At 34.9% G+C, this 11,850-nt stretch overlaps 2 protein-coding genes across 3 annotated transcripts in view; one reads left to right on the top strand and one right to left on the bottom strand.

The window, feature by feature from the left end:
• The window catches only part of LOC139848532 (choline monooxygenase, chloroplastic-like), a 125,103-nt gene extending 121,152 nt beyond the window's left edge, over window positions 1–3,951 (top strand). The window contains exons 5-14 of the mRNA XM_071838263.1: window positions 223–381; window positions 681–973; window positions 1,332–1,377; window positions 1,473–1,608; window positions 2,362–2,436; window positions 2,508–2,717; window positions 2,782–2,877; window positions 3,014–3,229; window positions 3,301–3,351; window positions 3,432–3,951. Coding sequence (XP_071694364.1) covers window positions 223–381; window positions 681–973; window positions 1,332–1,377; window positions 1,473–1,608; window positions 2,362–2,436; window positions 2,508–2,717; window positions 2,782–2,877; window positions 3,014–3,229; window positions 3,301–3,351; window positions 3,432–3,569 — 1,420 coding nt within the window. The 3' untranslated portion in view covers window positions 3,570–3,951. The remainder of the gene's footprint in view (window positions 1–222; window positions 382–680; window positions 974–1,331; window positions 1,378–1,472; window positions 1,609–2,361; window positions 2,437–2,507; window positions 2,718–2,781; window positions 2,878–3,013; window positions 3,230–3,300; window positions 3,352–3,431) is intronic.
• LOC139883309 (calcium-transporting ATPase 10, plasma membrane-type-like) lies at window positions 3,439–11,361 on the bottom strand. 2 transcript variants are annotated; one of them, XM_071868309.1, is made up of 33 exons: window positions 11,155–11,360; window positions 10,001–10,117; window positions 9,869–9,908; window positions 9,648–9,763; window positions 9,417–9,548; window positions 9,223–9,312; window positions 9,053–9,122; window positions 8,750–8,904; window positions 8,571–8,648; window positions 8,408–8,479; window positions 8,229–8,312; window positions 8,054–8,136; window positions 7,861–7,969; window positions 7,681–7,736; window positions 7,462–7,504; window positions 7,285–7,368; window positions 7,051–7,188; window positions 6,903–6,968; window positions 6,705–6,803; window positions 6,490–6,600; window positions 6,230–6,400; window positions 6,061–6,120; window positions 5,816–5,980; window positions 5,602–5,718; window positions 5,418–5,516; window positions 5,188–5,325; window positions 4,988–5,088; window positions 4,852–4,897; window positions 4,633–4,767; window positions 4,452–4,559; window positions 4,274–4,365; window positions 3,974–4,080; window positions 3,439–3,882 (listed from the first exon to the last, which is right to left on the bottom strand). In XM_071868309.1, the coding sequence occupies exons 1-33, from the start codon at window positions 11,308–11,310 to the stop codon at window positions 3,851–3,853; spliced, it is 3,270 nt and encodes a 1,089-aa protein (XP_071724410.1). In that variant the 5' UTR covers window positions 11,311–11,360; the 3' UTR covers window positions 3,439–3,850. The 2 variants fall into 2 exon arrangements, with proteins under 2 accessions (XP_071724410.1, XP_071723879.1); XM_071867778.1 differs by having other exon boundaries at window positions 9,648–9,908; window positions 11,155–11,361.
• Between the last annotated feature and the right edge of the window lie 489 nt (window positions 11,362–11,850).

Raw genomic sequence — 11,850 nt, forward strand, 5'->3', positions numbered from 1 at the left:
CCACAACATTTCCTTCCACAACTACTCCATAGCGCCCCGTTGTGGTGTTGAGTTGTACCACGTCAACAATGGTTCCTCTGTTGTGATAGGGTAAGAGGTACTATCTTAGACAATAAAATAAAAAGTGAGACAAGTGAATTATAATTGTAGGATTTTGCTAACCACAACTCTTATGGCTGTCGTGACATGCATTATTTCATTGTACATTTTGCTAACTGTCAGATACAAAATGACTTACCAACAAGCTTTGTCTTGCGTGGTATCCCATAGGTTTACTCATGGGCTCGTGGGGTTGGCATGTGTCTTTTTAAGGATGTGCAGGTTCGATTCTATGGAAGGTTTTATCCTGAAAAAGTTGCGCTCATGCCCTCAGATTAATGTGTGAGTGTGAGTGTGAGTGTGTGGCCCCTTGAGTTCCTGCTCATCGCGTATGTATCGTATGACAAATGATCGTGAAAGTGAGTAATTTCTCTCCGACTGATACCAAATCGCAATTAAAAAAAATTTAGAAAATGAACGATAATCGCTACATACAATCACGTAACGAAACCTTACTTTACCAAAATCCCATTATAATAAATTATAAATTATAAGGTTAAAATCGTAAGCATAATCGGAAAAAGACAAAAAATAAATTATGATTTACATGTCACTTACCACAACCACCCCCCAATGTGAAGGATCATAGTGGTGGTGATGATGATGAACACCATTAATCTTCAATTCTGTAACCTCAAAAATGTTTACCTAAATTCAACCTTACAACACCCACGATCGCTCAATTCATTACACATAACAAACTCCCATGAGCCCAATCACGCTTTACTCCAAACACCCCAAGATTTAGTCCATAAATTCAATCCCAAAATCCCAATTGAAGAAGCCCTGACCCCACCAAGTTCATGGTACACTTCCCCTTCTTTTCTCTCTCTTGAATTCGATCAAGTCTTCTTCAAAGGATGGCAGGCAGTTGGTAATCTTTACACATAATCCCATTTCTCTATCTGTTTCTACTTTATATGTATGTTATTGTTTGAATTTGATGTCAGATCGGTTGACTTTTCAAACGCAACTTCATATATACACACATATAGAGAATCTTCATTTATAGCTTGTTGTAATTGTAATTGTAATTGTAATTGTAATTGTAATTGTAATTGTAATTGTACTTGTAAATTGTAATACAGTGATGATCATGTTGATAATTAACTAATTAAGTGTTTGAATCTTTAAAAAGTCAAGTTATTTATTTCATGATTAGCAATAGTTTGACCATAAAAGTCAAAAGTGTATATATATTTCATAATGATATGTTGTGTTATTTTGTGTAGGATGTACTGCACAAATTCAAGAGGCTAACAGTTACTTTACTGGAAGGTATATATAGTATATAGTATTATTAATTATTAATACGTATTATAATTCTACAGGAGTACATGGGTTTTGTTAATTAGTTAACTGAAATATGACAGATTAGGAAATGTAGAATATGTGGTGTGTCGTGATGGAAATGGCGAATTGCGTGCATTTCATAATGTTTGTCGTCATCATGCCTCACTTTTGGCCTCTGGAAGTGGAAAAGGGTCTTGCTTTGTATGTCCTTATCATGTGAGTTATCTTCTACGGCTACCACCTGATAATCATCCGTTACTGGTCACTGGGTTGACTCTTTTTGTTATGAACTAGTTGTGGAGCCCTCGCTTCGCGCGGGGGCTCCGTTTTGAATGCGAGTTAAAAAAAAAGTCTTGATCTATTTTGTAAAAAAGAATTTTTTTCGACATAACATTGAAGGGTTGTTCCTTTTGTGAAAGTTGCTTCTTTTAGCGTTCGGGTTTTATTTAAAAAAAAAAAGTTAGTAAAGTGGGGGTTCGATTTGTATTTTAATAAAAGTTAGTGGGTTAAGTTTGTGAAATTTGAAAAAACTTTACGTATAAAGTGGGGGTTCGATTTGTATTTTAATAAAAGTTAGGGGGTTAAGTTTGTGAAAATTGAATATTAGTATAAAAAAAAAAAAGTTAGTAAATTGGGGGTTCGATTTGTATTTTAATAAAAGTTAGGGGGTTAAGCTTGTGAAATTTGGGAAAAAATATATGTATAAAGTGGGGGGTTCGATTTGTATTTTAATGAAAGTTAAGGGGTTAAGTTTGCGAAAAGTGGAAAAATGAATAGTACTATTCATTTCCACTTTACCTTTGGGGAAAAATATATGTATAAAGTGGTAGGTTCGATTTGTATTTTAATGAAAGTTAAGGGGTTAAGTTTGCGAAAAGTGGAAAAATGAATAATACTTTTCATTTCCACTTTACCTTTTAGATATAGGTATATAATATGAGACTGAACCAACTCTTTTAAACTTTTCAGGGGTGGACGTATGGATTGGATGGATCGCTTTTAAAGGCGACCAGAATTACAGGGATAAAGAACTTTAATGTTAAAGTATGCCTTCATCTGGCTTTTGCTATTAATTAATTCCCAATGGTTAATAATATGTTCATCTTGATGAGTAGGAATTTGGACTTGTTCCACTGAGGGTGGCTGTTTGGGGGCCGTTTATCCTTCTTGATTTGAAAAGAGACCCGTTTGATCAACAACAAAATGACGATGATGTGGGGCTGGAGTGGCTTGGTAGCACTTCGGGGATATTAACTACTAACGGGGTTGATACTTCTTTAAGCTATCTTTGCAGACTCGAATATACAATTGAGTGTAACTGGAAGGTATGGTTTTTGAACTCTATAGGGCGTTTTGTATAAATCTCATGATGGTCAACTGTTGTTACAGGTATTTTGTGACAATTACTTAGATGGTGGGTATCATGTACCTTTTGCACATAAAGATCTTGCATCAGGTCTCAAGCTCGATTCCTATTCCACCACAGTACGCACTATTTTAGTCTTCTAATACTCTACTCACCCGCATTTTACATATTGTTTTCAACTCAAGTCTGACGCAATATTTAACTTGATGTAGACTTCTAATTGCAGTTAGCATGCTATTAAATTTGTTATGTAAGGTATATGAGAAAGTAAGCATACAAAGGTGTGATGGTGGTGAAGATCAGGGTCAAGAAGATTTTGATAGGCTTGGATCAAAATCTTTATATGCTTTCATTTATCCAAACTTCATGGTGAATAGGTACGGGCCATGGATGGACACGAATCTGGTACTTCCATTGGGACCCAGGCGGTGCAAAGTGGTTTTTGATTACTTTCTTGATGCTTCTTTAAAGGTAACTTTTGAACCAAACCCTGCTTAGTGCTTAGTCACACCAAATTGGTGCATAAACGGTGGTTTTTGTAGGATGATGAGGTTTTTGTGGCTAAGAGTTTAGAAGACAGTGAAAAAGTTCAGGTATGGAAACACTGTAACAGTCGAGTTAATTTATGTTTGTCAAATTAAATATGACCGAATAAAACTTTTTTGATTTCTAGATGGAAGATATTGTGCTGTGTGAATCGGTTCAAAGAGGATTGGAGTCACCAGCATATATAAGTGGTCGATATGCCCCTACGGTAGAAAAGGCCATGCATCATTTCCATTCTCTGCTACATCAAGATCTTATCATGTGATTTTAATTTATGTACAGACATAACACATAAATTGGGAGAAAATTATATTTAAAACGCGATTTTCCAGCATGTACAGCTTGTTCAGATTAGGCTCAGGCATACGAAATGCATCAGATGACAAAATGGTAGTAACAGTAAACACAAATCCAAATCCTCAACTAAGTACCAACCCGACATGAAACAAGTCAACAAAAGCTTCAAGCTAAGATACCATAAGTTTAATAATATGTATAAGTTGCTATTTGTTAGTCTCTACTATTCCTTCAGAAAGCTGTTTGTATTCATAAATCCTCCTGATTTCTTCTAGATGATTCTGGAAAGAAAAAAAAAAACAAGAATGACTTTAAGTTACAACCATCTGCTTTAATGACCTATTAAACAGAAAGTGGTTTATAAACATGTACCTTCTTTTTTGTGACGTGGGATGCAACATGCAAACATGCCAGTAAAATATTCGCTGAAGGGCTTCTCAGAAACAGGTATGAATTTCCCAACAACCGCAAGAGGCCAACTGATGAATAATGACATAGAATTAGAAATTTTAAAATCAGATAATATACACAACTAGACTATCATTAAAACAATCAGAGCATGAATAAGTGTTGTGGGTCAACCCATTTCGACCCACAGCCAAAGTCACTCCTTTTTACTTGAACATATAATGACCCATAACCCTTCCCAACTGGTTGAATTATAAAACAGACCTGATAAAGCCGATAACGATAGACACTAGCCATAATTGCCAACTCAGTCTTACAGTAGTGGTGAATATTCCAAGGAACATAACTATGACAATCTGGAACATATAGAGATGAATGCAACAATATTAGATTTGTACATTTATTTTCAAGTGATAAAAAAAGAGGAAACATGTTGTCTTACTTGAAGAATCACAGTAAGGCCCACAATACCCATGAACAGTCGGTTTTTAGTAACTCCTTTGAAAACATTAAACTCATCGGGCTTCCTTGCGTTAAACTCGTTGAATATCTGCATTTATCTACAAGAGTTAGTGTCTCGTTAAAACAAAAATTATATACATAGCTAAAGTCATCATAATCACCTGTGCAAAGACAAACGCGTTGAAAATCAGAGTATTTTTCTCTTTGATAGCATGGTCATTAGGCTTATGCTGTGAATGCAACAGTTCTCTGCCTTTGAAATTGAGTACAAGGAGAACAGACACTTGATAAAAAGCCTGTGTTTCATCACAAACAAATATCATTAATATCTTAAATCAAGAAACGCAACATCATTAACTGTAAATTTTCACAACATAAACCTGTATCAGCAAATTCCTCCACATAATATTTGTTATAAGAGGCTCCCTGAAAAAGAAAGAAAAAAACAAGGTTACAAATATTATACGAGTGAATAATTACACTGTAATGTAATTTTCAGTTGTTGCAAAATATAACCTGCGGCCAACGGGGTGGCGGTCCATGAGGTGATCTGTGGGTGGTTCAGTTGCGAGCGCGAGTGCACCGAGAGTATCCATGATAAGATTCACCCAAAGCAGCTGTATACAGATCGATAAAATTAAAATTAAAGATTAAAAAAATTATTCTTACACAATACTGAATCCATAAACTGGCATAAAAGAGAACAGATGAGAAACCTGCACTGCATTCAGTGGGACATCACCAGAAGAAACTGCTGCCACAACATTAATGATTAGAGCAGCAACGTTTACAGTAAGCTGAAACTGGATAAATTTCTGGATATTTGCATAGACAGATCTTCCCCAACGAACAACCTGTTATGTTGAAGAGATTTCAGAGATTGATCACCAATTAAATTAAATTAAATATATCATTAAATTACTGATTTAGAAATGAAATTAATTACCTTCACAACAGTAGCGAAATTGTCATCTAATATAATGATGTCACTACTTTCTTTAGCAACTTCAGTCCCTTGTATGCCCATAGCAAGACCAATATCAGCCTAGAATCAAAGAAGAAAAAAGACAAGACAAATTAACGCTGATTTCACAATATGAAAACACGAAATAATAGAGAATTATAGTTACTTCATGTAATGCAGGTGCATCGTTAGTTCCATCTCCAGTTACAGCAACAACATGCCCTTTCTTCCTCAACGCTTGCACCAGTAACAACTTATCATTAGGAGATGAACGCCCCATCACCTGTTTTAACAACACCATCACACATACACATCAACAAACATGTTTTTCTATTCTGTCTCACACATACAGGTATTATGGTTGGGCTCGAATCACTTACCGATATCCTGTCAGCAACTTGTAGTCTCTGTGCCTCCGACATTGCACGAAACGATTTCCCTTCGATTAGGTTAGGCTCGGTCGCGTCTACATCTGACCCGAGTATACCACATTCTAATGCAATTGCTTTTGCAGTTTGAAGATTGTCACCAGTCACCATTCTAACCTGTATAAAAAAGTGAGAACTATTTGCATAAAAACACAACATTAAAATGTACATCAAACATTTAGAACGATGAATATTACCTTCACACCAGCCTTTACACAAAGTTGGACAGCGTCTCTGACACCTGGTCGGCAAGGATCCTGCATTTATAAATTTATAAATCATGCATAAACAACTTTTACACATCTATTAGATATTTAGATTAAATAATAAACTAAGTGGTACATGAATTAATCGGTAATATTATACCTTCAAACCAACTATTGCTAGCAAAACAAGATCAGCTTCGGGTAATTCCCACTTTGACAACTCTTCTTCGTCTGTTGGCACGGTTTCCGCGTTTAGCGGTCGGAACGCAATAGCAACACAACGCAAGCTTCCAGCCGCCATATCTTCAATCGCCTTCTTGAAATATTCAACCTGTAAGTTTAGAAACAGTCAAAATAAGTACTTTTCAAGCAAACAAAAGTGCTAAAATAAATTAAAATATTGTGAGTTCTGAATCGTACTTTTGCTTCATCGAGGGGAACAAGTTGTTCATTGCTGTCCATGTATCTTGTGCATTGAGCTAATACGATTTCAGCAGCCCCTTTCCAGTGTACATGAACTTCAGAATCAGTCTGCAAAATCAAATAAACTTTCGTTAATAAAGCTGTGTTACAAAATTAATTTGTTGAAACCAAGTCTATGTGGTTATATAATCTTGTTGAGGCTGTATAATTACCCGTTTCACTGCAACTCCTCCTCGTTTTTTCTCTGAGTTGAAGGGGAATGCATGAATGAGTAAAGACTCTGACCGCACCGCCTCAAAATTCATTCCAAGCTGAAATGTAAACAATAATAACAAATTTACATCATATCATACATATCATATGTATGAAACAAAAGAGATGTAAATACGTATCGGGAATGGGTAACTAACATTGATTCCCCATTGAAGGATGGCCTTCTCTGTTGGTGAACCAGAAACCTCAATTTCTTTGCCACCCTATTAAACACCACCAACACAGTAAAATTATACCTTCAAAGACTATTATCACAGCAAACTTGCTATAAAGAAATAAAATTACCTCAGGTAAATACACACTGCCAGTCGTATTCTGAGCAACACCCTCAGTAAGAAGAGATACGATGCGTGCTGGTAATTCTGAAGTGTTATTTGGAGGATCGATTTTCTTGCCACAAATATAAGCCTCAACCACAGTCATCTAAAATAAACAAAAACAAGTGACAAGATATAAATTATAAAAAACTTTCTATCACTTATCATAGCATGAATTATTTAAAGGAAGCTAAATACTCACCAAGTTTAGTGTCAAGGTCCCGGTCTTATCGCTGCAGATTGTGGTGGCGGACCCCATTGTTTCGCACGCTGATAATCTCCTAACCTGCATTTATAAAAATTAGCAACTACATATCAGAAAATTATATACTCCATAATCCAAGCCCATTAAATTTTGTGAAGAAACTATTTAACCTACCAATGCTTTGTCCGCCATCATTTTGCGCATCGAATAAGCAAGCCTGTAATGATGAACAAGATAGTCATTCAAAACTTGATTCAAATTTTTTTTTGGCAGTATGACTTGTAGGATAAGCAGATTATGCTGAAGGAATCATTCAGATTTAATAAATAATAACTGATAGATAAATTGAAGAAAATGAAGAAAACACCTGATTATAAGGAATAGATAACTTACGTTAAAGTAACAGCCAGTGGAAGCCCTTCTGGCACCGCAACAACAACAATAGTGACCTATATATAACACAATATGGGACTCGGATCATATTCAGATACTAAAAATAGAAAGATAAAATTACTCTCAAAAGTTAACTACGACAATAATCAACAATTGACTAAACCTGCAGAAAACACATACCGCAACAGTAAAGATTTTAATCGCACCATCAATAGCTTTCCCGACAGTAGTTTTCCCGGCAATAAACTCTACTCGGTCTTGGTCATCCCTTGTATGTCCAGTAAAAAACCTACCAAACAGTAATTGCCAACTCAAATATAGAACAAAACAATATACAGCAGTCAATTTAGTGTAACATAAAACTATAATTTACCTGATGAGAAGGATCGCAAGAACAGATACAGCTACCACAAGCCCAACTATACCAATAAATGTCGCCACTCCATTCAAACGCACCTAGTCAGAATCAATACATCTCACCTAGAAATTACATAAAATATATATTTTTCTCGCTAACTAGACAATTAGATTACTTAAAGAAAACTAACCTGTAACGGGGTTTCCTCACCGTTATCTTCTGAGATGCTAGCCATAAGCAACCCCCATTCAGTATGTATTCCAACACTAGTTGCCTAACAATGGATTTTGTAAACAACATTATTGAATATATACTTATATGTCGCTTACATGCAATGAACATTAACAAAAGGTATAGAATCATTCATACCAGCATAGTACCATAGCCATCAGCCACCTTGCATCCCGACATTAAAAATGGTGATTTTTGATCTTTACAAACCTGTTTCATCATGAAAAGTGTATGTCATCTACCTACAACAACAGAGATAATAAAATATGAAATGCAGTGCAACTAATTAGACGGAACTTACAATTTTACTCTCCCCAGTCATACTTGATTCATCAATACAAAGGGAGTGACCGGAGATTAAAACTCCGTCAGCAGGAACCTGGTTAATGATTACAGTTAAACAGAGTGTTAAATGGAAATCATAAAACGTCACGTTACTATAGAGAGATGTAAAATAATAATATTGAACTATTATTTTACCTGGTCACCAATTTTTAAAGGTATGACATCCCCAACGACAATGTCAAATATAGAAATCTTGACCCTCCTTCCACCTCTTACCACCTCTAATTGTATGTTCTGCTTCTCCTCATTCAAATTTTGAAATTGAAGTGATTGTTTATAATCACTTATAGCTACAGAAATGATAAGCAACAAAAGAATGTTAAAAGATGAAACTGTGTTTAGTATAAAATTCTGATCCTTCAAACAAAAATTCAATTCGATATTAATTTAGTTGTCGTAAAACAAACATAAACTGGATATATTATTTTAATAAAGTACCTGTAACAACTATGACAATTATAACAGCCAAAGCTATGCTTCCACCATCATACCAACCTTCTTTGATCCCCTGAAAAACAGAACGATTATATGTTACATAAAAACGGAAAGTACGTGAGCAACCATATATAATGTATAATGTAGAAATAGTTAAGTATTGACTCGCTAACCTCTGTTTTTATTCCCAGAGCTAAAGAAGCAGCAGCGGCAACCATCAAGATGATCAAGGTGGTATCTCGACAAGCATCAAACAGAAAATTCTGTCATATGCAAAGTCACACAATTAGTTAACACGCCACATAAATTAATCCTTAAACATCATAAATGTAGCTCAGAGTAGAAACTTAAGATAATGAGCTAGTACCCAAAAGCTTCGTCCCTTCTTTCGTGGATACGTGTTTGAACCGAACACGTTTTTCCTATCCAATATGTTCGACTCGTCTTCAGGAATACCCTTATCAGGACTTGTCTTCAACTTTTCTGCCAACCCTTTAACCTGTTGTGTTCATGGAACATAAAGAATGAATGATGTCATCCACATAATAAATGATGTCATCCACATAATAAATGATGTCATCTACTATATAGGACTTACCCCTCCGAAGTTCTGCAAAGCAGCAATATCATGATCTTGGGTCATGGAAGCAAGTTGTTCCGGACTAACGTCATAATCACCAGTAGGAATAGGAGATGGAGGGGCTTTTGGGATTCCTGTTGCAACAACAACAACTTTGAATATCAAGGTAATATAAATACACAAATACACAGATATATGTATGTGGGTGGGTGGGTGGGTGAGTATGCAAAAATAGATACCATCTTCCTTTTCTCCAGCTGCTTGAAAAAGGTAGGAAGCCTGAAAAAACCAATACCACCAAGGCACCAACTTAGCAGTATATTCAAGGTACATTATATTATATGTAAAAAGATGAGATCAGATAACATTACTCGAATGACTTGCGCATGAGTTCTGATCTTTGCTATAATTTTCTTCTTATCTTCCTCCTTTTTCAAATCCAAAGTGTATCGGAACCGACGGGAAGCATTTAACACAAGTGCAGCTTGCTATATCACACAATCATTAGTTTGATCACGAAATAACAACGAAGCATAAAAAGTCCAGTGTAGATGAAATATGATCACATATTCATGTTTTTAGTTCATCATCTAAGCATAATCATATAGCCAAACTTGAAGATATAGGCTCAATATCATACTAGTAAACTAACAAAACTATTTAATTGCTGATTAGCGAACGAAGTTGAGAATCACAATTCAAAACCGGTAACTAAAATGTGTTGTAAACTCTTTTGGAAACTATCTGCGAGACGTTATATAACATGCATAAAAACACCCAAACATACTGAATATTTCTACATTTAGTTAAAAATAACAAAACAACCTAGAGATGTCTAATTAGAAGCACACTTAAATTAATCACATGAATATAAAATCTTCCTATATTTGTATGTTACACAATTAGCAGATGCCAACAAAACTATCTCTTCATGTATATAATACGTAGTCATCAAATAGTCCTACACAAATCACAATGACGTACATACGACTACATCGAGTAAACATCACAGAACCGCACAATATGATTTGATTTAGTAGTTACATAACAGAAAACTTAATTTTCCTTCACAATAATCAGACACATCCCACTACATTCATATTCATATTCATATTCATATTCATATTCATATTCATATTCATATTCATATTCATATTCATATTCTATACTAAACATGTACATCAACAGCTTATATCAAAGTTATATTAGCATATTATCATACTAATGATATCGATATGTCACAGCGCAATCCCTACTTCCTTATGTGCATACACAAATATTGTGAGCCACCTTACAATAACAGAATTCATTGTTACACTCATCGAAATACACCTTACAAATCGCTTACAAAAACTTGCAGAATAATTCACAACTATCGACATATGTACAAATTTACACATAGAAAAAACTAACAATAAAATCATAATAAACAACTCACAAACAAAATTCCTTTTCTGACGGTTAGTATCAATATTTAAAAAATAAAAAATAATAAAAATAAAAAAATAATTATGAGAAACGTTACCCTCCATCGTTGAAGGCGGTCAACAGAAGCACTCTTTGTACTGACAATATCAAACGGATCATGAGCCGACTCATAATCCGTAAAACTGCCGCTACTTCCACCGCCAGACTCTAAATCCTTCCGTTGTCGCCTGTACGGCGAGCCACCGCTACTCATTCCGATAACTGTCGCAGGAGAGATGACACCGACTCAATTCAAAATCTCACAAGCGCACACACACACAGCTCTATGAACAAATAATAAACACAATAATTACATTAACATTTAATCCTAATCCTTACCGTACAACAAAAAACTTATATGTTAATCTATTTAACCTTTAAGTTTAAATCACGCAATGTGCAATTACAACGATGATTTTGACAGAACTAGGAATTAAAATTACGGAAACACGAAAATAAAAAAGAACTCACCGACTAGCGAATAATGCTTGTCAGTAGCTATGAAGGCTCAATTTGTATTTTAGAAAAAGAAAATAAAATATGATAATGTACCTGTACAATATATATAGAGTAAAACAATGACGATTTTAGGGTTTTGCTCTCGTAATTATACGCTCTGCAGTTTCGTCGAAGTTTCAGTAATTGCAGTTTTTAGGTTTTTAAGTTTATAAAAAAAAAAAAAAAAAAAAAAAAAAAACGAGTAGAGAGCACACACAGCGAAAAAGAAGTATATATGTACTGTTTTATTAGAATT

Source organism: Rutidosis leptorrhynchoides, chromosome 1, assembly GCF_046630445.1.
Source record: "Rutidosis leptorrhynchoides isolate AG116_Rl617_1_P2 chromosome 1, CSIRO_AGI_Rlap_v1, whole genome shotgun sequence".
Taxonomy (NCBI): Eukaryota; Viridiplantae; Streptophyta; class Magnoliopsida; order Asterales; family Asteraceae; genus Rutidosis; species Rutidosis leptorrhynchoides.